The sequence below is a fragment of the Coptis chinensis genome, chromosome 3 (assembly GCF_015680905.1).
Source record: "Coptis chinensis isolate HL-2020 chromosome 3, ASM1568090v1, whole genome shotgun sequence".
Classification (NCBI taxonomy): Eukaryota; Viridiplantae; Streptophyta; class Magnoliopsida; order Ranunculales; family Ranunculaceae; genus Coptis; species Coptis chinensis.
In genome coordinates this window covers 76770323-76794556 of record NC_141458.1, presented here as the reverse complement: position 1 = coordinate 76794556, position 24234 = coordinate 76770323, and the positions used below count along the sequence as shown (strand labels likewise).

Sequence of the window (24234 nt, the reverse complement as noted above, 5' to 3'; positions counted from 1 at the left end):
GTAATCTCTTCCTAAATTTCAAACAAATTTTGGTGGAGAAAGAAATTTGATATCCATCTTTACAGAAACGTTGGATGCGCTTGTGAGAAAAAAAGGCTTGGAAGAAAGATTTCCATGGGTCCCATAAGTGGCCGAGCATGTCTTCAAGTCGTATGGGCCTTTGGATCAGTACTTTGGCCGAGCATGTCTTCAGGTCGTATAGGCCTTTAGATCAGTACTTTTGCCTTGCAATACACACGCACCCCCTGTGATGAGTGGCCGAGCATCTTGTGCACAGTAGATTTAGCCATAATAATGACCCTATTATTTAAAGGAAGGGTTAGAAAAATAAAAATAGGAACACGTTACAATTGTAGAGTCTATATACGGAAAAAGAAAAGAGGGTTTGGTGTTTCGGTCACTATATAAACACGCATAAACATTGAAAGCGTTATCTAATTATTATCGTCTCTCCCCTCAAAATACACACAAATAGCCTCACCCAATCCAAACAAAACAAACACACTTTCTTTATTTATACCTTACTAATCCGTCGATTTGAATTCCATCCAAACCCTAGATAAATTTTTATAATAAAAAAAAATATATATATATATTTGTAATTCATTTTTTTTAGATCTTGGAACTGCGGTGTTTTGTAAAAAAAGATTAGAAAGAAAGAAATAAGGAAACTCTGGCCTATAATCTGAGTTTGAGATTAATAATAATAATAAAGGAGGAGAATGGTTGGAGGAGGAAATAGGAAGGATGATGTAGGAGGAGGGTCATCAATTAAGAGCAGTAATGTTTTTGCAGCTCTCGAATCACTTAAGAAGAAGAAGAAATCTGAATCTTCTAAAAACAGTTCCAAGAAGAATTTAGGCTCTAATAATAGTAAGGATCAGCCCGAGTCTCAAGTTTATTGGGCTCCTGCTCCTTTGGTTCAGAAATCTTGGGCTGATGTTGATGATGACGATGATGACGATTATTATGCCAGTACTGCCCCTCCTCCTGTTTGGGGGGGCTCCACTGACCACCATAAGGAGACCAACACCCCTCTTGAGGTATATTAATCTTTCTTTTCACTCATATTTCCTATTCTTCAACTATTTAACAGGTGAACACATTTGATCTAATGCAATGGATATAAATTCTCATTTTATCAATTGTGAAATATTTGGTCTTCTTCATCATTCCTTAATCCAGATGTTTCTTTTTTGAAATAATGATGACATTAATGCATACGCATGAAGTTTGTATATATATTTTGTTGTTGTTTAAGCATGAGAGCATCTTTTATTTATTATTCGTTTTTCCTTGTTCATTTATATTAGTGTAGTTAAGGGAGAGAGGCTTCCAATTGCCTCCTTGAAGGTAAAAGGCAAGATTTCTGTGGAAAGGGAGGTTACAGATTTTTTTTTCTTGAAATATGTATATGTAGTATTTATAATTGCATCACTTGTTTTCTAAAGCAACTTAAAAAGTTCGTGCTGTGAAAGGAAATGTCTAGCGCCTATCCTCATCTCTCACAGCATAATTGACAACCATGGGTTAATAGAACATTGGCCCAACTTGATTTTTTTTTATTCAATGATAGAAAACAGCATTTTACTTTTTTTTTAGCTTGGTGTGCATAAAGATGCATTGGTATCGGATTATATGGAAAGTGGTGAAGAGGTGGTGTGGAATTTTTCACTTTGAGTTTTTCTTAGCCCCCATTTATCAATTGGGGAATAATTATGGGGAGGCGGATTCAAGAATGTGGTTTTTGGTGTGTTCATAGTGAAACCTTTCTCCTTTGTCTTGGTCAAGGAATTTACTTTGGAAGCTCTTGATAATGGGGTGATCATTCACAATATTCTGTATAGAAAATTTAGAGGAAGTGAGAAACTCTATCCCATCCAAGTAGCCTTATTTTGTTTCCTTGTTTATTGGAGTAGTACTAAAATTATTGATAACCTTCAATGAGAGGGGACATGGACTTACCAAATCGATGCTTTCATTGCAAAGAGGTGGAGTAAAGTGTTGCTTGTCTTCTACTGAATTTTCCATTGGCTACCGATGTATGAAACATCTTCTTCATTTTCTTCCCTAACCTTCGTTTCCACCTTCAAACGCTCGAGAGGCTTTGGTGAGAGAGTGGTTGGTAGGTTCATTTCTAGCATGTGTATGTGGCTAGTAGATCATATTCTAATTGTGTGGACATTGTGAAAGGAGAGACACTTGAGGATTTTTTTAGCACTAGAAGGAACTAAACAAGATACAATAGAACCTCGATAACTTAATACCCTTGGGACTGGGCAAAATCCATTAATTAACCTAGGTTTAAATTAATCGGTAAATTAATAATTATTATTTTATTCAAATATTTATGGATTTTTAAAGTTTATTCTAGAAATAATTATCTATGGTGTTGTATCATGGAGCCAGTTTCACGTAAAGAAGCACTGGAGGAGACAATGACGTTAAATAATAACCTCTTGCAATATGAAAACACCACACTAGAACTTCTTAGCGCGTTTGAAAGATTAGAGATGACAAGCAACACTGGACTCATATTTTTATTTTGAGAAAGCATAATATTTGGCCACATTATTATTTTTTTATTAATTTGTGAAAAAAATGGGCTCCACTAAACTCTACAGGGAATGTTTTGAAATCTATTATCTTACAAATTTAGCGAAATTATTAATTTAGTCCATTGGCCTGAGTAAGGACCAGCAAATTTCATTAATTAAGCGTGATAATTAATTTATCATGTATTAAATTAATGAGGTTCTACTGTAGTAAAGAGATCAAAGAGGCTTTGTTTGATTTGTTTAGTGTTTGTTTAAGTTTCGTCGAGTGGGTTTTGTTGAATTTTTGTGGAATTGGAATACTTTCCTAGTAGTTTAGGGATATGTCTCTTATTGTTCTTGTGGTATCTTGCTACTTAGGATCATTGTTTGTAATTTGTGTCATGTTGTAACCTGTCTTTGAATGGAAGGAGCTAAATTTTACTGATTAAAAATGGAGAAAGTGAACCACGTGTGGCGGGGTTTGGTCTATACTGATGCAGAATGCAATTTAAAAATCTTGTTTAGTCAGTATGTGCATGTACGTATGCCCACACATTTATCTCGTGTTTTGCTTTGCTTTGTCTCCTCATGTTCTGTGATCTGTGTTGAATCTTTCTAGTTATTCTGTTTCGTATCTTTTACTTTCAGACATGTTTTTTTCTCATTGTTCTCCTTCTTGTTATTCCCTCTTTATGTTGTCAATCTGTGATCTATATCTTTAACCTTGTAAGTTCTTCAGTTTCTTCTTTTCTTTTGGAGTTAAATTAAATGTATTTTAATGGTTCTGCTGCCTGCTGTACTGTAGTATATCCTCCAATATTCATGCAATGCTCCTGAATGAGTGGCCAGACCTTTTATTCAATTAAAATTCATGTTTATCTGTTTGTTATGTGTTCCCAGGAAAGTGAGAGTGAAGAAGATGGTATTGATGAGGGCGATGATGAGATTGAGGAGGATCATGAACAGGAAAATGAACATGAATCCGAGATTCCAGGACAAACTGAAGCAATAGTGCAGAAGCCTCCCCAGGCCACTTTGGCTCCTAAAGAAACTGAAAGGCAGCTTTCTAAGAAGGAATTGAAGAAAAAGGAGCTTGCAGAGCTTGATGCTGTCTTGGCTGAGCTGGGAATGTCCAAGAAAGAAACTAGTGACCAGGATGGATCACATGGTAATTTAATTTGTTCTTTTCTGGTTTTTGTGCTGTTGGGACGTGCCACATTAAAATAATAACATGGTCAATTTAAACAACTGTGTATTAACTAGCCCTGATACATTGTGTGTGGGGGGGGGCATGTTGATATTTGTTATGGCGTTCAAGGTGTTGACATATTGTAACACTCAAGGATGCTAGATTACCAAAAAAAAAAAAAAACACTGAAGGATACTAACAAGGAGCTAACACCTTAGACCATGACCACATTCTAATAAAAACAGCAAGCAGAACAGAAAAAACGTAAAAGCAAATCAGCATGACAGGACAGCGAGAGGTGAAACACCTTGAGGTGATTAGATATAACCCTCCACAAGAGAGAACTAATGAATGTCCCACACTTGACCGGATTCCTTGGTAGTGCAAGATGTTGATGAACATCTGCGTGTTGTTAATTTCCATTTGTGATCCCAATCAATGTTATGCTTAGATTTGATGAACATAGGATCAGTAATTTGGGGATAATACTCTTGTGAAGTTTGATACGTAGAAATCTATAATGTCGATGCCTGTGTTTTTGAAGCACTGGTACACATGATTTCCTGCAGGAGTTACAGAAGAGAAAAAATCTGAGGAGGTTAACGGCAATGCAGAAAAGAAAGAGACTGTCCCAGTTGAGAGCAAAACTGCTAAGAAAAAGAAAAAGAAAGACAAGTCTGCTAAGGAAGCGAAAGATCTGGATCAGTCCAATGGCTCAGGCACTGCCAACGAGCAGCTAGACGAGGCAGCTGGTGGAGATCAGCAAGAAGAAGATACTTCTGCTGTGGATATGAAAGAGCGCTTAAAGAAGATGGCTTCTATGAAGAAGAAGAAATCGAATAAGGAGATGGATGCAGCTGCCAGAGCTGCTGCTATTGAAGCTTCTGCAAGGAGTGCAAGGCTTGCTGCAGCAAAGAAAAAGGAGAAGAACCATTACAACCAGCAACCTGTTCGGTAAGCCACTTTTTGGAGAAGAGTGTATGCCCGCGTGTATGTCCCTTGTTCATTTGTTGAATGCGAAATAAACAGCGGGCTCTGGTTTCGCAACATGACCTTTAGTAGTTATAGATCTGTTTTTACCAAGGGAAAAAAGTTCATTTTGGTTTTTGTGATGTTGTCAATGCTCAATGTGATATGATTGACATTGTTCTTAGACATTCTACTCATGAGGAGACTATTGAAAGTTTATTTGAACTTTGATCATCTAGTGGCGACGTTGTGGTTGGTCTTTCACTCTCCTTTGTTGGTGTTATTATCGTTTTTGTCTGTGTTATGAATCGATATTTGCCCAGGAATATACAACACATGCTACAGTACCGTGTATACAGTACAGTGCAACTGTGCAAGTTGCATGTGCTTGATACAACAGACTTCGAGAGAGTTGCAGATAACACATCAGTATTCACGGTGCAATACTGCAATGAATATCTTTACTGAAGAAAAAAACGATCGTGGTGCTGTGTTAAAGTTTGTATACTGATTTATCATTATAATGGTTTCTGTTAGTTCACGAAGTCCTAGCAAGAGGATATAAGGAAATGTGTGTTCATCTGCAGCCTTTAGTCTCGAACCAGAAAAAGGACTTCTTTGACTGAATGCAATTCCTTGAGAACATCACTGATGTCCATTCTATCAATCATGAGTTCCTGAACATGCTACTCGATTCTCATAATACAACTCAGGCATTCTTTTATTGTTTCTATTGAACTGTTTGCTTAATTATGGTTTCTTCTGATAGCAGGTGCAAATCTGTGATGTCTATTGCACCCGCTGAGGTAAAGCTGTTCTACAGAAATTGTTGGTTGTTGTTTTGGGTTTCAGTTCGCATGAAAAAAGAGGGCGCCCGCCCTAGCCTATTTTCTCTAACTTTTGATCAGAGGGGAGAGCCTGCCTTAACCTCCACACTCAATTTTCGAATTTTTCTAGGAAACTGAGATTTTGGTTTTACAATGGAATTTTGGACCACTATAAAAACAAAGTTAGGGTTTTGACCTAACTAACTTTTTTTCTCTGAGAGAGTTAGAGAGAACCTTTTCTAGGGTTTTTAAAGAGTGAGAAAGAGAGAAAACTTGTGAGAGTATTTTTTGTGAGTGATTGAGAGTTGATTGTTGTGTACAATCAAAACAACTACTCTTGTAACTTTTTTATTCATCTAGTGGAACCATCGATCTCGCCATATGAATGTAGGCATATTGCGGAACCACCTTAAATCCTTGTGTTGTAGTGTGTGTTGTTTACTTCCTCTCTTTACTCGTTGATGCTTGTTTGTTGATATTGTTGCTGGGTTGCTGCTTGAGGTATTTGTTGGAACCTTTGTCTTGTGTGAAAGATCACACCTTTGTGGGTGATCTAGTTGTTGTTGCTCGCTTCAGCAATAAAGGCGCAACAGAAGTCATGCTGAGTCCATCCTTGAATATATCATCGGTTGGTCTCTTTCCTGTAAACATCTCTAACAAAAGTATACCACAACTGTAAACATCCCCTTTTTTTGAAACCTCTGCGCTCATGCCATTCTCTGCAATGCATTGTATGACTTGCTAAGCTTATAATATTGGTTTGAGTGATAATTGAGAATGCTATGTATATGTTGATGCATACTATTTAGTTTTAATTGTAACCATCTTATGCAATGAATAAATGAAATAAATAATGGTGATTTGTAAAAGAACGTACCAGGAAGAATGTAGCCAATTGTTCCTTTTAGAGCAGTGGAATGAGTTTCATCTTTGTTTGAAGTGCTACTGCTCTTAGAAAGAAACTTTGCTAACCCAAAGTCAGCGCATGGGCAGTCATGTCATCATCGAAAAGAACATTGCTAGATTTCAGGTCACAATGAACGATAGGTACTTCAGTCATTGTGAAGGTGGTAATCCAAGGCAGAAGCCACATCGATTGCTATGGCCAATATTTGGTAAAGGTTCAAGCGTTTTGTAGATGTTGTCCATCTGAACTTGGATGCAACCAACTTTCTAGATTTTCATTGGGCATGAATTGGAAAACTAAAGCTTTAAAGTCATTACCACTAAGATCCACACTTGAGCTGACAGTGAAGATCTTGAGTAGATTTTGATGTTGAACTCCTTTTAAAAGGCTTCACATTCGGTCATGAAGCTCTTGGAGTAGCCCAAAGCTCTTTCAACTGCTGATAACTGGTAGTAGAACAGTGAGGTAGAGCATGTCCATGAGTTTTTCCTTGCTCTAATCACTTCCAATGCAGTAGTAACTCTGGTCGTAGAAACAGCCAAGGCGAGTCTTTCGATGAGTTGCACTTCTAAATGCAGTTTCGAAAATTGTTTACTTGCTTATAGAACAAACATCAGGACAAATCCATGTGTAAATTTAAGAAGAAAGACAAAGGTATTTTGAAGACATGTTTTTCGTGTTTTACTTAGTGTGGATTCTTTAGAAAGTACACCAAGTATGTATATATATATATATTTTACCTAGGGTAATATTGTTTCATAGATTTTTGTGATAGTTGCTCCCAAATAGTTATAGAATTAGAGAATAGGGATCTATACCAATGTAGTCATGCGCATCCTCAAAAGTCAAAGGAAACAATCTCAATCTAGTTTTCTCATAGCTAAGATTATGTAATTTAAAAGTGCTTAATATGCTCAAGAACTTACTCATATGATTATACGGTATCTTGGCAACATATTAAGAATGGTGGGCTTAATCTCATAATTATGTTCATTGTCAGGCGTTGCTATGCAGTTCGGTGGTTGAACCGCGATAGGTTGAAACAAGGTGTTAAGTGTTCTTTGGTCAAACATTGGGTCTAATGCTACTCTCTCTAGTGTATCCTCTACTTGTAAAGATTAAATAGGCTAGGTGATATTGGAGATTGTGTAGGTGGTGTAACTAAGTCTATTATTGGTGTGTGTCAGATTCAGAATCGGACATTGAGTTAGACGGTGTGGCCTCCTCAAACTCCAGAGTGGGAAGATTGTTGCAAGAATTTGCTCTTCGAATTAAACGTTTGTGAGGTGAATCATGAAACCAATTTTTCATGCACTAGACAATTAAACTATATAAACTAAACTAAATTATATTATCTAACTATCAATGAAAGCTAATTGCGCAATATACTTACTGTTACAGGAAGCAAAACAAGTCCAAAAAATTTGAAACTTTTACAGCAGCTACCTGACACGACCAGCAAGTAGCCTGTAAAATTTCAGAGCAATCGGAGCTTGCAAAGTCCCTCTGCTGCACTGTTTCCTCCTGCAAAGTCCTATAAAGAAATTTTCTGCACACAGTAAAAAGAACTGACTGGTTTAGTAGTCAAAACAGATTTAAAAATTTCCAAAGTTTTACTGGAATCTCCTTGACGTATCAAGGATGATCCTGTAAAACTTTTGAGTAATCGGAGTTTTCTAGATCTTTCTTCACAACTGTTTTTTACCAAAAGGCTGACTTGAAAAATTGCGAAAACACACTGAAAACAATTAACGGGTAGGTATTCAAAATAGGTCGAAAAATATTCTAATTTTTCTTTGGAAGCTCTTGATGTATCAAGGATCTTCTTGTAAAATTTTAGACTTTTCAAAAGGTCTAAATAACTCTCTGCTTGAGTGTTTTCCCCGTAGTGTCGTCGTGAAAACTTAAAAGCGAGTAATTGAAAATAAAACAAGTATGAAAAATTTGAAAAAACCCAAAGAAATTACTGATACAAGACAGATCGACTTTGTAAAATTTTAGAATTTTTTTTAAATTTAAATTTCAAAAAATACGTTTACTTTCTTCAGTCTTTGTTCTGTTGATATAACACCAAACTTTACAAAAATATTTTCTACTATGCAAATCTAATTGAGCGAAGCTAAATTAATCTAAGTATGCTAAATATGCAAATTCATACTATATGAATTCCTAAATTAAGGTAATCTAAATTAAGTATTCTACCACCTAATCAATTTAGAGCGGGCAATGGCGCATTGAAAAAAACACGTAAAACTTGTAATTATTTGTGATGTCGTTTGTTTGTTTTATGTTTCTTTGCAAATCTTACTTAACCTATTAAATATCGATTAATATAATAGCTAGTAAGGCATCAACCATACTCTAAATTATGAATGGATGATAATAGAATGTCTAATCTAAATTACTCTAATAGATGCAAGTAAAAAAAATGCGACTAAGCACTAATGAATAATCAAGTTGAATTGATTTATTGAGATTTAAACTATGCATAAACTAAATAAAATTAAATATATGAATATGAATCAAGAGAGAATATCTCGGGAGAGATGAATTCACCAAAATATTAGAATTAGTCTAATGAATCTACATATCATGCTTAGTAAAATCATCAATAGAAACTCACCATACTTGCAAACTTTATGCTCATAACCATAATGATAATATGTGGTTTTCAACTTGCCTTCTACCTTTCCATCATATACTTTTTCAATCTCCAATGATATATTCTATCTAACTAAATTGTGCTTTAAGTGACATTCAATATACAACTCTAAGTGTCATTGAAAATTCATATGTGGTATTAACTATACAATTATAGAACACTAATTGAGGTGCCATACAACTAATTAATGTGCCATAAAAAATCCAATTATCACACTAGAACACTAAAAACTAGAAAAAAATAGTCTAAGTTTGTAGTATTTGGCTCTACATAGTCATGAATTACTCTAAGATCCCCTAACCTCCGCTAGGAGTGTTAGAGAAATTGATGAATAAAAAACTCAATAAGAGATTTACACTAAAACATGATAGAAAAAGAACTAAACTAAAACATAAGAAAAATGGTTCATTTCCCTTCTAGGGAGATTAGCCCATCAATCCATCATAGTATGCTATGAACACAATATGAAAAATAATAATCTTTTTGAAAATAACAAAAACAAAACAAAACAAAAAAATATACATAATTCAACTCCAGTCCTCCGTTTCAAACGCGCAAAAGACCTTCTTTGATTGAAGTCAATTCCTTGAGAACGTCTCTGATGTCCATTCTCTCAACTGTTACTTCTTCTGAACATGCCAATCCGATTCTTACCATGGAACTCAAGCTTTTTAGTTTATTTGATTTATTGCAATGGCGGTTCCATTGTTAGGTGTTTCAAATACCAATCACCCCTGTAAAAAGCCATTCTAGAATATTCACGAAAGAAATTTGAGTCCATCCATCCCCCCAACATGTGATCTGTTGGTCTCTTTCCATCCAATATCTCTAGCAAAAGTATACCATAACTATACATATCCCCTTGTTTAGACACCTCAGAACCAAGTCCATACTCTGCATTTTTTTTCATAAAATTATTAGACATTAAACATTGATTTAAATTCCATTGTTAATATCTAATGACACTTTTGAAACTTGTAACATTAAGAAAGGAAATTTGGATAGAAACTACAAGACTAAAGCAAAAGTGCACGGAGGAATGTACCCAACATGTTCCTCGAGTGCAATCGAATTAGATTCAGTTTTGGTAGAAGTGTTAAATCTTTGTTAGAAAGAAGTTTTGCTATTCGAAAAGTCGGCAACATGGGCAGCCATGTCATCCGAAAAGAAGAACATTGCTCAACTTCAAATCCTGATGAATAATAGGCCTTTCACAATAATTGTGAAGATAATCAAGAGCTGAGGCAACATCAATTGCTATGCTTAATCATTGATATAGATTCAAACCATTTGGTTGATGTTGTCCATTTGAGCTTGGATGCAACCAACTATCTAGACTTCCATTAGGCATGAAGTTGAAAACTAGAGCTTTAAAATTATTACCATTAGAGTCTACACTTGAGCAAACAGTTAAGATCTTGAGTAGATTTCTATGTCGAACTCCTCTCAAGGCTTCACATTCGCCATGAAACTCTTGAAGCTCCCCCGTCTCATGAGTTCGAATACCTTCACTACAATGAAACCTTCACCGTGGTGAAGAATACCTTTGTAAACAGATCCATAACTCCCTAGCCAATCAAGTTCTCGAGGAAAATCCATCCTTTGCTTTGTGGAGATCATTGTAAGAAACATTCTTGAGATCCCCGCAAACTTGTTCCTCGAGGGGAAGGAAATTTTGGTTTAGGGTCGTTTCCATAAATAGATTAAAAGGAACATTGCCGCAATGAAGGATGGGATTAGTACACCAAGTGTCACCTTCAACGCGAGAGGCACTTTTACGTTTTTGGGTTTTGCATTTAGGTAACTTAAGTTTTGGAATGCCACCACATAGCTTGTAGTTTCCGACAACCTAAACTGCACTTGCATTTTGAAAGATCCCCTTGTATTGGCACCTCACCCCTCAAGGTTATTGAAAGATAGATTGAGTCTTTGTAAAAGCTCCTCTAGTTCTTTAGGAATATTTCCAAATATGTTGTTTAAAGTGAAACATCCAAAACTTGAAGGCCTTTCGGATCACCAAGTTGAGAGGAAGGGGTCCTTGGAAAAAGTTGCCTTGCTGAGATGGAGGTATTCCAAACTTCGAACAACTACCAAGTGTGCTAGGAATTTCACCCACCAGCTTGTTCTCCGAGATGATAAGGTAGTCAAGATTTTTCAAAAGCGACCAATTTCAAAAAGGTATGGACCCATCCAATGAGTTATGGGATAAATCAATCGGCAATTAAATCGAAGATAGGCCAATCTCTTGCTTGGTATGGCCTTGATGAAATTGTTATAAGAAAGGTCTAGTATCTGCAACATTTGGTTGTATAGACTTGAAGCAATGCTTCCTTCCAACATGTTGTTTGACATATGTAGAGAATATAACTTGGACATGTTAGTTCTGGAAGAAGGGATCTGTCCTGATAGCTGGTTGATACCTAGATGCAATTCATGTAGGTTTTGGAGATTTCCAATGCTCAGGGGAATACTACCAATCAAGAAGTTGGAAGACAAATCTAAAAAAACTCAAATTTTGGAGATGCCCAACTCCGATAGGAATATTTCCAGATATTTGATTTCTACCCAAATCCAATGTACTTAGTTGACTTGACAAATTGGCTACCGAGGGCGGGAAGAAACGCATACAAATCTATTGGGGCCACCCCAAAGAGTATGTAGATGACTACAATTGGGTAGAGATGAAAAGAAATCCAAATCTCGGACCTACCTTCCAAAGATTGTTATTGTGAATAAGGAAACATGTAAGTTCTCTTAGATTTCCTACATTGGTAGGGACAAATCCCATTAAATTGGTTGAGACCAATATCAAGCTCTTGGAGTTTTGTAGCATTATTGAATAAAGAAGTAGGAATGGGACCAGAAAATTGGTTTGTCCCAATTAAAAAATAATTTAAGATTGGGAAGTAGAAGACCGATCTCATTAAGAACGTCCCCGATCACGTAAAATGATTTTCTGGTATCGAAATGGTTTCTAAAGCTGATAGATTATGAAGAAAGGAGGAAATGTACGGAGAGTTTACATGAACCGAAAGTGAAAGAAACTTGAGTCTCTTCAACTGTCCAAAAAGTACTAGGAATACCACCAACCAAATTACTATATGATATAGATTGAGCTTGAATAGATGTTAGGTTCCCCAAGGAAGGTGGAATTTCTCCGGTTAAGCGTGTTAGCGTCGGACTCATCTGAACAAGCTTTGTAAGGTACCCAAGTTCCATAGATGCGGGTCCAACAATCTTATTATGAGCACAAAAGAGGTTTATGAGGTTGGAACAATGGGAGATATTAGCGGAATTTTCCTACAAGAGAATTGTTACCCAAGATAAGATCTTCTAGTCTAAACAATGACCAATTTCTTGAGGAATTTCACCTTGAAATCCGTTGTGAGAGAAGTAGGGTTCTCAAGAAAAGAGGTTTCCAACGTGAGGTGATATGTATCCGACTAGACCTTTGGACGTGAAATTCAAAACTGTGACCGCCGATGTCTATGGTGCATACAACTCCTTCCCACTCACGAAAATGGCGAGAATCATTCCATGAATCAATAGCGTTGTAGGGTCTAGAATTATTTGAGACTTGAATGCTAACAAGGCAAGTCTATCTCAGTGCTAAAAAATACAGGTGAGAAGGGCTGAAAAAGAAAAACTGAGCAATCATAAGCTGAAGGTCGCGAGAATAAAAATTCATGTTGTATTATATAGAAAAAGAACTTGAGGCCATAAACCAAGAAATTTGAGCAAAGTTTATAATTTCCGCGAAATAATAACTAAAGGAAAATGAAAGCAATTATTTTTCTTTGACACGTGAATCAATATGCATAAAAATCAAAGTTGGTGGAGAAATAAATATGCTAAAGGCAAATGAAAGCAAGTCTCATTGCACTTGGGTGAGCGATGACTCAATATTCATAATATATTATTATCAAAGGCAGTGCAAGGAAAGCTATCTTGTTTTGGTTTCTGAGAGGCGAAAGAAGGGCAAGGGTTCCCAAGGAAGAGCGAAGTGGGTATTATTGGGGTTATATTTGTCATATTTCTAAAATGGAAAAAAAATAAGCCCATTAAACACACCTGTCGAAAGGCCCATATATGGAAGGGTCCAAGCCTTGTTATTAGTTTGTCACATATCAATTCCAATTGACAAAACAATCGGCGAGTTATTAGTTTGTCACTTTGTCAATACCAAGCGAGTTTAGTTTAGTTGGTTTTAGTTTGCATCTATAAAATGTTATTATCGAGTCGTTTTCAATCATATTTCTTAGCTCACTAATGACCCTAAACAAATGAAAGTTACGTATATTAATGTGCTACTTTGTTCATGGTATGTGTGTAATGTGGGACTTGAGATGGTTTTGTTATAATAGTTTGTCTTTCTTTTTTAGGCATGGAAGGAAGGATTTTGGCGGCTTCCATTTCTATACTTACGGTTTTGCTATACCCCCCACAAGCAATACTACATGGCTATGCAGATCGAGGGAAAAGGTATAATAATGTCCGTGATTATTGTACTAACCGATTTCTCTACCCGATCTTACCGGTCTTTCTCGAGAGCGATTGCTCATTCTCACGACGGTTGGGCCAAGTGGGTTGCCCTCGTGCCGCCCTCTCTTTGGGGATCAAGCCGAACCGTAGTTCCTCCAATCTCTCTCTCCTCTCTTCTCTTTTATATATCTTCTAACCCCCCTTTCTCTCTAACATTTCTCCACTCCATTATCCCTAATCCTCTTTCTAGTCCTCTCTCCACTAAGCATCCAAGCTGTCTCTTGATATATCAACGGCTTTGCTATCGTTACTCCGTATGCCCCTTCACTATTCACTCCCTTTGGGTCCCACTGAACTCCCACTGGTCCCTATGCCCCTCAAATTCAGCGCCCTTTACATGACTCATCGTGGATCCGTGCTCCCTCTTTCTTTTACCTTCTGGCTGCCTCGGTCACGAAGACATGTCATCTTGATGGTCATGAATTAGGCGTCTGAATGCCCCTCTAGGAATTAAAGTGGGCCAGCGGTGGACTGAGAAGACATATTCGTTCTCACTCTCATTCTTCTAACTCAACATATTATTGTCCACGAAGGGTCTCATCCCGCCGCTATCATGGAACTTCGATATTCGTCCACAAATGGCCTCATCCCTCCATTTCTCTTTTTGTAGAACTCACAACATATCCATGAAGGGTCTCGACTCCTTACGGCTCTTATTCCTAACATAACATCTCGTAAGAGACTCATCCCATTCTCCCTCGGTGCTCTGTAAAACTCCACAACATATTTGCGAAAGGCTAAATCCCCGCTCTGCGGCAGAAACGACTCATTTGTCCCGGCTTGGTTCCGGACTCTGCAATCCCGCGAAGGGTCATCTCCCAGCTCTGTGACATCTGGTCTCGAAGGGCTTCGTCCCCTCGGCTCTCGGCTTAGAGGCATCTCATTTTTCCCAAGCTTTGATTGGACATTCACGCGGTCCACAAAGGGTCATCCCCTCTCTCTGTGACATCACAGTCCTCGAAGGGCTCATCCCCGCTCTCGGCTTAGAGGCATCTCATTTTGCCCCAAGCTTGATTAGGACACCTAGTCTGCGAAGGGCTCATCTCCCCCGCTATCTTTGGTTAGGCAGAAAGCTGATGGGGGCAGCTTCAGTTGCCCCTAGTTGGATTCGGACATCTAGTCCGAGAATAAGCTCATCCCCGCTTGTCTTTGGTTGGCGTGAAGCACGATGGGGCATTTCCAGTTTGCCCGGTTTGATTCGGACATCTAGTCAGCGAAGAATCATCCATTGTTTTGAGTATTTTTGTGAAGCTGATAGGGTAAGCTTCGGTTGCCCCCAAGTTACTTCGCTCATAATGATACTTCATGAAACAATTGGAAGTCTCTAATTCAATGATATAACATTTAACAAACTATCATTCCTCTCTCGGCTGACTTAGTAATATCTAAAGCAAGCTTCCTCTCTTTTTAAGCGAAAAACTAAACAAAGACCGAGGTTCCCGGTATAGCTAGTGCCTGGCTTCTGCGGTCTTACTCAATGTTATACCATACAATATGCATTTAATGCAAGCGGTAAACTCTTTGATGACAATATAGTGTATGCAAATAATGTAGTAAATGGTGAGATGGATCCATCTCTGATACCAGCTCTCAAACTCCATTCGGTTCCACGGTACGCAAAGGCCTTTCTCTTTCTCTTAACACTTTGAAACTTTCATGTTCGGTATTATCAAATAATATGTGAGATATAATGAAGGACATTTAGCGAAGTGTATGTATACAGAAATAACAGCGATCATATGCTCAATACTATGTATAATCCTCGACCGAGGGTGGCCACAATACATGTTTCTCATTCGTAATTAAAAGACCTCCTAGGCGAATAGATTGCGGAGCAATCCCTCTTGTAGTGCCACGGCTTGCCGATAGTAGCAACCTTATTCTCGCCCTAGAATTTGACCTAGAGTTGCCGGTTCAAATTCCCTTTCTCTTTGGCCTTCCACGATTACTTTTATAACCGTTACTGGCGTAAGACCTTCCCTTTTAGCCTCCTCGAAGCTGGCGGCTTTTTCTTGTTTCTTGAGCTAATACTACTACTGTCACATCATCAAGTTCTAGAGTTTCCATGTTGCATAAGAGATGTAACAAGATGTTCATAGGAGTGCAGAGAATTGAGGAACACAATAGCCTTGTCTTCTTCTTCGACTTTACCTCAATCTCGATAATTTGTTTACCATCTGTTGAATGTATTGAGATGGTCAACTATGTTGTTTCTTCTACTTGCTTGAGGTGTAGAGCCTCTTTTTCATGAATAGCTTGTTGGTGAGAGATTTGCGTCATATAGAGCTTTTCAAGTTTTCCCAAATTTCTCTGGCAGTTTTGAATCCATCCGCGTTGTACATAACATCGTCGGTAATGTGCAAGCGAATTGTACTTAAAGTTTTCTCATCGGATCTTGCCAAACTTCATCATCATGCATCTTGGCCTTTTGGATACCCTATACAAAGCCTTCCTTGTCCCTTCGTTGAGTAGATCCATAACCCTTTGTTTCCATAAAGAAATTGTTGACCATCAAATTTTTCAATTTCAACTTTAATTCAGGACACCTTTGGCCATTAGCGATACTAACCTTTGCTCACGATACCCTTTGTTGTTTAATCTTGGCTTAAACCGAATTCCCAAAGACCGTATCGCACTGTACAAGATAACAAAGTAAACTAAAGCAATAAGAAAACAATCACACAGAACAAAGAGATTTTAAGTGGCAATATGCCTAGTCCATTGCTAATAGATATTGATTAGCAATATATGGTGAAGAAGAAGTTATTACAATCTCTCTGAACTGCTCTCTGTCTTACCATATGCCTATGGCTTGGGTTCATATTTATAGACACAGAAACGTAAGACACTTCTAATACAAAACTGACTCTGTTTCTAAAACCAAAATAGGAGGAATCTGTAAGCTTTCCTATTCCAAATAGAACTCCTATTCTGAACATAATTATGACTTATGAGCCATACATCAACAAAGGCTGCCTACTGTATTCCTGCTGACATCACCTTAGAACATGTGCCTGACCTAACCTACTTTCCCCAATTAGTCCCTTACAAACCGGGGTGTCTCGTGGCCACGGTTGGGCAAATCATCGCCGGACTCCGCTTACCCCTCACTCGCCTTGATGTTGAGGTATGCAACCATTTTAACATTCCCCTTGCCAAGGCATTGACAACCACGGAGGGTCATGTATGCGCGAACCATTACAATGAATCAGGGGTACCCAAGATAGCGGTTCGTGATATGACCGACTATTACATAAAAAGAAGTACAAAGGGCGTCGATTAATGGGATATCATTCCTTTTCGTCCGTCCAAGGAAATAGACCTTTGTCCTCGTGTCACCTCTTCAAACAAGGAATGGCACCATTATCCTTTGTATGTCTCGAAACTTTCTATCCACGGATCTTCCTCACAGGCTGACCTTTAATCATCGGCTTTCCTTGCGGTGGGTAGTATCCTTTTATTTACCATTCAATATGCATGTATCGTGGTTCCCCGTCGATCTTGCAACTCTTTTCTGAGGTTGGAAACCGGACTTCGAAGTTCGCGACCTTACGACCATATCTCCTCCACTATTTTCGAGAAGATCAGCGATCAGGACCCTCCAATCCAGCGGTTCTTGGAATTAGCCCCACCACCGCCACTCCGCTATTGTCGGATCCCCAACTAAAGGCCATTGGAGGTATAGTGCCCCTTTTTCGTCCCCCTCCACAGAAATGAAAACCTCGGAACTTACCACCTCCCCAAAGAGGCGCCACCACAAGAAATCCAGGCACTCCGGCAACTACCCGCCAAACCCCCACCTTATTCCTTCAACTCCCCTTCCCTTCCGCAGAGCTTATCCCTCTTACCAATCCGACTACTTGGGAAGATCAATATCTGTCCATTCATTCTCCATCGTGGCTTCCCCACTCGACATGGGTGCTAACAAGAGAAAGTTGTTTGGCGATGGCTTCGGATGAGGGCGCCATCACGAGGTTGCCCCTCCACTGTTGCCAGCTCTTCTCCTTTTGGCTTCAGCGTCTGCGGCATTCTGCATCTGATGAGCTCCCCACCACTCAATACGGTAATACCTGCCTTTTCGTCGGAGCAGCGGTCACGGCGAAACCGGATCGGTGAGGCTTGGCGACCACTTGCCCACCTTTTGCCCTACCTTCAAGGTTAAATGTCGCATTGTAAACACCAATGATTGACGGAGAACCCTCGCGATGGCCTCTTCCTGTTCTATGGGTCTCACCTTCCCAAGGACCTGCTTTATGCGGAGGGGCTCATTTGATCATCCGGAACCTTGTTCTACACCGGTGGGAGAAGGTACTCTTTTCCTCTAACTTGGTGGCTTTCTTCCTTGCTCTAGGTAAGCGTAACCCTTCCTCTCTCCAGATGAGCTTAGACATCTCCTACATGATCAGCATTGTTTGGTACTAAGTCCAAAGTGGAATTGCTGGAGAAAGAAATTAAGCCCGACTTCGAGCAATTTGAATGAGGCCACGGAACTAGATAAGCTCAAAGCCGGGGCGAGCTCAAGTCCGATGAGGCCTCACGGCATATATGGATAAGGTTAATGACCACGAGTCATCGGTCGCGAAACCTTGCTTTTGCAGCTTCGCGCGCCACCTCAGCTCTCTCGAAACACTAGGAATAACTGCGGTCCTTCTCAAGCTGACATGGCCCGACATGGATGAACTCCGGGGATCATTTCGAGGCAGCGACAAGGGTGGCTAAGAATATCAAGGAGGAGTATGACCGGCTTATCAAGGAAGGCCGACTCCTTCCAAAGCACACAATGCGGCCCACGGATCGAGATTGTTGTGGTACCCGTGGATCCACGCTTCCTCAAGCTGCGTCTCGACTCACGAGATAGCAGATTTGGTGGTGGGGCCATTGATCGCGGCGGATGCGCTATTGAAGATCGATGAAGTGATCTGCAAAGATGCTTAGGCGTTTTTGTGCATAGTTCTCGTGTTTCTTGTCTTGTTCTTATTATTGTTGTATTTTGCTACACTCATCATTCTACACTTCTATTCTCTTTTATTCTCCTAATGATCGTTGATGAGGATTGATCGCTCTATTTGATTGTGATTGTTGTGTTATTAAGCTTTGCAAAATCTATTTTTGTCTATGTCTTATCTCTTTGTGGGCCAAATAAAGGTAATGCACCTCATGCCGAAGCTCATGTTACCCGTTTACTCCCTCTCTTGAAAGCAACTTCGATTTGCCTTCCCTTTGACTCTGTAGCTTCGATTGCCCATGCATGTCCAAGGGGCACCTCACCTTCTCCCCATAGGCGGACCTCTGCGTCCAGCGGCATGGGACAACTCCTTGCCTCCGCTTGCCTTGGATCTCATGTCGAGTGAACGGGGCAACTCCTTTGCCAGATTAGGTTGGACCTCATATCCGCGATGTGGCAGCTCATTTTGCCCGTTTAGTTCGGATCTCTTGTCCACAAATCAGGGCAACTCACTTTGCCCCAAGCTTCGGTTGGACCTATTATCCGTGATGGGGTGGCTCATTTTTGCCCCAGTTTGGTTTGGACCTCTTGTCCATTGAGGGCTCATCCCTTCACTCTTTGTGGTTGTGAGACCAATCACTATAAGTCACGAGTACTCCCACAAAAGTGCCATTGTATTATATATTTACAAATAGCTCAAGTCTCTTAGGACAAACTTTCATTACATTCAAGTGTGGAATTTCTTTAACATCCTTACGTTCCATGACCTCTCTATCACCTTCCCTCGGTGGTTTGTAGTTTGTAGGTGCCAGCTCCTCTAGCATCCACCACCGGATAAGGTCCCTCCTAGTTTGGCTAACTTTCCATCACTTATCTTTTTGAGTGGGGTTTACTCCGGTGGCTTACAAGATCTCCCACGGAACCATCGGTCTCACCCTCTTTACCATCTTGTCTCACACAATCTTTGGTGATACTCCTCTAACCTGATGTCTTGAGTCTCTCTCTCTTACCTTGATTCAAATCCTAGCTAGTATGCCCCATTCACACCTCTTCTATTGCCACGGTCCGTGTTGTGGATGCCACCATTTGATGGGATTCTTGCCTCTGTGCCGTAGGCTAAAGATGGGGTTTCTCACGGTGGTAGTCCCGGCGTAGTCGATATGCCCATGACACATGATTTAACTCATCAGCCCATGCCCCTTCTTATCCTCCGTTTCTTCTTGAGGTTGTTCATTATAGTCTTGTTGGAGGACTCGGCTTGTCGTTCCCTGCGGATTGTATGGGGCTGAAAAACATTGTTTCACATGAGTGCGCTGAAATCCTTCACCTTTGACCGGAAATCCTTCACCATTTGATGGGATTCTCGCCTCTATGCGAGTAGGCTAAAGAGAATGGGGTTTCTCTGGTGGTAGTCGCGGCGTAGTCCGATATGCCCACAACACATGATTTAACTCATCAGCCCATGCCCCTTCTTATCCTCCGTTTCTTCTTGAGGTTGTTCATTATAGTCTTGTTGGAGGACTCCGCTTGTCCGTTTCCCTCTGGATTGTATGGGGCTGAAAACATTGTTTCACATGAGTGCGGCTTGCGGAAATCCTTCACTTTGACCCGGTGAATGAGTTAGTTGTCAGCGATAATAGTCACGGTATTGAAAACCTGCATATGATGTTTTCCCAAAGAAATTTGACCACTTGCTCTTCTTTATTTGCTCGTGGCACAACCTCTATCCATTTGGTGAAATAGTCCGTGGCGAGCGCATGTATCTCCTCTTGCCCTTTGCCATGGGCGGTCCTACTATATCCATGCATGGCGAGCGATAAGGGCTAGCCACATTATTAGCGGTTACTTTGGTAGCAAATATCAGGTGGCGAACCGGCACTTCTCACACTTCTTCCGCGAACTTCCTACTGCGTCTCTTTTCGCTGTGGGACGAAAATGCCTGAGTTAATAGCCGTGTGTTGTGGTTCTCCTATTTGAGTGACTCCCGCGAAATCCCCACCGTGAAGCTCTTGCCCGACCTTTGCGTACTGACCGCGATTTGAACAACTTCAGCTGACAACCATCGAAGTTCTTTGATGCTCTTCGTCCTTTATTGAGTGTACCTTTGTGATGTCGCTCTATCTTTCTCTTCTCTTTCTTGTCGTTCACCTCTTTCCCGGACAAAATGCTTGATGGGATCCGTCAATCCCATCGCCAGAGTGACGATGAAACACCTCTTCTATTTCCTCGATTTTCGGTTTCATCGACTTCCTACCTTTTATAGTCCTTTCCCTGGAACTCTGGGAATAGCTCGCGGCTATGGCTAGTGCGCTTCCGAGATGCCGCATTCTCGCCATGCCCCAGATGCACTAATTTGATATTTCTCCTTTAATTCATGTTTCTTCGGAAGACTTCCAAGTATCTCATCATTCGAGGGATTATCATCAACAAGTACACGTTTGCAGCACCACCAAGTTCGAATCGAATATCAGTTAATTCCTTCCTCCCAAATCCTGCCCGTTTCAGTCCATTTATCCACGGCCTCATACTATGTTTCATTGTTGGGTGACTGCGAATCCAGCTTCATAGTTTGTTCTATTATGTTATTATCAGGCTTTACCAACCGATACCTATTCAGCTGCGCATCTACCGGCTTCGTCCATGAACACCTTCATCCATTCCGCTCATCCCACAGATTCCAAAAAGCACTTCAAGAAAAATGACTTTTGGCCACAGTGCAGGATGAGTTTTAGCCCGCGGTCATAGGCTGTTGCATAATAACCGGGCATTAGCGGTGGCAAAACTTTGTGGTGTGGCCAAAGTTAAATCTTGGTTTAAGTTTAATTGGGTTTTGGCCACAGCGAAAATTCTAAAACCTTCTAAAATACTCTCTCGAGGTTTATCGAAAATTAAAAACAAAACAAATACTCTTTGTCTCGGTTTTCTTCCCCTCTCCTCTCGATACTCAGCAGTTGACGCATATTAATTTTCCACTCTCCTCTCCTCGTAATCTTTCTCCGCTTTTGTTTCTTCTTCATTAATCCCACTCTCGAACATCTCTAAATCATTATTTTGGAGAAAACTTCACTTTAATCACTAGGTAATTGTTCTTCGCTTTTCCCTCATGTCTCTCTATCCCCACAATTTTTGCTTTTAAGAGTTACGTTTACCTTTCACACTCTCTATGAAAAGTAGTACTGTATTTGTATTGTTAAAATTTAGTTTGTACGGAATAATATCACCCATGGTTTGGTGATATTGTTGTGAACACCAGTCCTCGATTATTGTTTCTTTCTTTTTCGCAATTTTATGATCAGTGAGTTTTTCCCATCCTCGGGTTTGGTGTTAACTTGAAATGGGCTTTTCTAGAAAAGTTGAAATTTGTTTTGTTTTACTTATCTTGATTAGATAGATCTTTTATAAAATTCGATTCTATCACCAAATGGGTCAGGTGTTATATGTTAGTCGATTCTAAGTTAAAATGGGCTTGTGTTGGTCGTTTGAGTTTTTAGGTATAATAGGTTCAATAAAATCACATTTGTATGGTAGTAATGACTTACTAGATGATAGATATTTGCTACTTGTTGGCCAGTGATGTACTTGCATTATGTTCTCTATTTATTATACCCCATGCCTTCAAGGTTCAATTGAGAACGTTAGTGCGAGAAGTTGTGTTGTTGATTAGCTAAGTGTTGACATTTTATGGAATTCAAATCAATATTTTGTAAGGTCAAATATACCCATTTGTTATTTATTTTAGAAGAAATAATTTAAATATATTTAATAATTTATTATATTGTAAGTGAGAGTGTCTCACATACAAATTCATCATGATTCTAAGCCAACTTAAGAATCCATTTATTCGATACTTGGATTAGTAACTGGATGCTGTTGTTATTATTGATACTGCTTTAAACCAAAGCCTAATGTTAAGCATTAGTCTCAAGAAGTAATCGTTTTAATATCGAAGCATGTTGTCAAGCAGTGTGGTGGTTGGTAGAAGTGAGTAGAGAACCTTACTTGCTTCTTTTTATTTTTTTCTCCTACTCTATATTATATTGAATGCAAGTTAAGATATTGCTCTTTGGGTTAACTAAAATCGCTACTAATATGGGCAGATAATTATGTTTCTTCTAGATAACATCCTACTTGGTTTGCATATGATGTCATCTTTGTTGTTACCGTTTTTATCTAGTTTCAATTTATTTTTAAAGTGAGAATGTAGTTTGTTTTTCTTTATGCATGCCTTGTCCAATCCATTTTTGTGTGCTTCCAGTTTTATTTTGAATTTATGGGTGCAACTAGGTTAGATTGATTGTTGGATGGAAGTAATGGTGCTATTTTTCTTCTCCCAGCGTGGAGTTCATTATTTACTTACGGTGGTCTATTATGTGTATGGTTTACCCTCGCCATTGTATTTTCAGCTCCTAACTATTTTTATTTATTAAGCATTGCAAGAACTACAATATGGAGGGGTTTGGGGTGATAGATAAAAGTTCGATTGATTTACCGTTAGGACGATCGCTTTATTCATGCAGTTAATCAATTTGTACAATTTGGTAAGGGATAATTGTCACCACAAGGATGTGATCCCATGTCCATGCGCGATCTTGTAGAAATAGGGTCGAAAGACTAACCCATGAGGTGGTCACATTGCATTGTTACCAAAAGGGCTTCTACAAACAGTATACATTTTGGAGAATGCATGGAGAAACAAGTCACCACCAAGTGTGGCATTTTGTCAAATTCCACTAATTTTGAGGTGGGAGGACTTCCCCTTTTCGAGGAGAATAATGCAGATTCAAGATGCCAGAGAAAACTTGTGCGGATAACTTTGATCTTTGTTATTGAACAATGTTCAAGAGATGGTGCTCGAGGAATAGTTGAGGAAGATCCTATAGTTGAGGAAGAGCCTGACACAATTGAGTCCCGATAATTTTCGTGAGGCTTTGAGTCCCTTATATCCTTGATTGCGGAGGACTTTACAGTTTTGAAATTTGTCGCCGTTGTTTCGGGTTAAAGGTTACACATGGGTGGACAGACAAGAGTTTTACGGACTCCTCGATTACTTCGCGGTGGCTTTTTCCACGACAACAAGACTCGAGAATACTTATAAGGCAGAAAAATTAATAAAAAGAGTTGGGCCTTTTAAATATGAGAAAATTGATGCTTGCTGCCCAATGATTGCATGCTATTTTTGGAGAGATGATGATTGAGGGATACTTGTACTACGGTGGAGCGCCGAGGTACAAATATGCTGATATCGAACAAAGGAAGAAACATATTAGATTCCAGCAAAGATAATCTCGATATTTTCCACCACGGAGAGGTTAAAGAGGTTGTATAGTGTACCATGGGTGGCAAAGGAGATGTGTTGGCACTCGAAAAATCGATTGAAAGCGTGGAGAGACGGGCATCCAGTTGACTCATCTAATTGGAAATTAATTGATCGGAAGTATAAAGACTTTTCAAATGAAGCTCGTAATGTTCGATTAGGACTAGTTTACGATGGTTTCAATCCTTTGGAACTCAGGCACATTATACAGCTCTTGGCCTCAGAATGTGTTGCCTATAACCTTCCTCCTCGCGGGCTTTGCATGAAACCCAAATTTACCATGCTCTCTTTACTCATCGGCGGGCCAATGACAACCAGGAAAGGATATCGACATATATTTAC

At 39.4% G+C, this 24234-nt stretch overlaps 1 protein-coding gene across 1 annotated transcript; it reads left to right on the top strand.

Annotated features, from left to right (window-relative positions):
* The first annotated feature begins 380 nt into the window (after nucleotides 1-380).
* Nucleotides 381-4929, top strand: LOC147510888 (uncharacterized). The gene is made up of 3 exons (XM_086602728.1): nucleotides 381-1043; nucleotides 3438-3705; nucleotides 4296-4929. Exons 1-3 carry the CDS (start codon nucleotides 723-725, stop codon nucleotides 4682-4684), a joined length of 978 nt encoding a protein of 325 aa, XP_086458854.1. The 5' UTR covers nucleotides 381-722; the 3' UTR covers nucleotides 4685-4929.
* Nucleotides 4930-24234: the final 19305 nt, after the last annotated feature.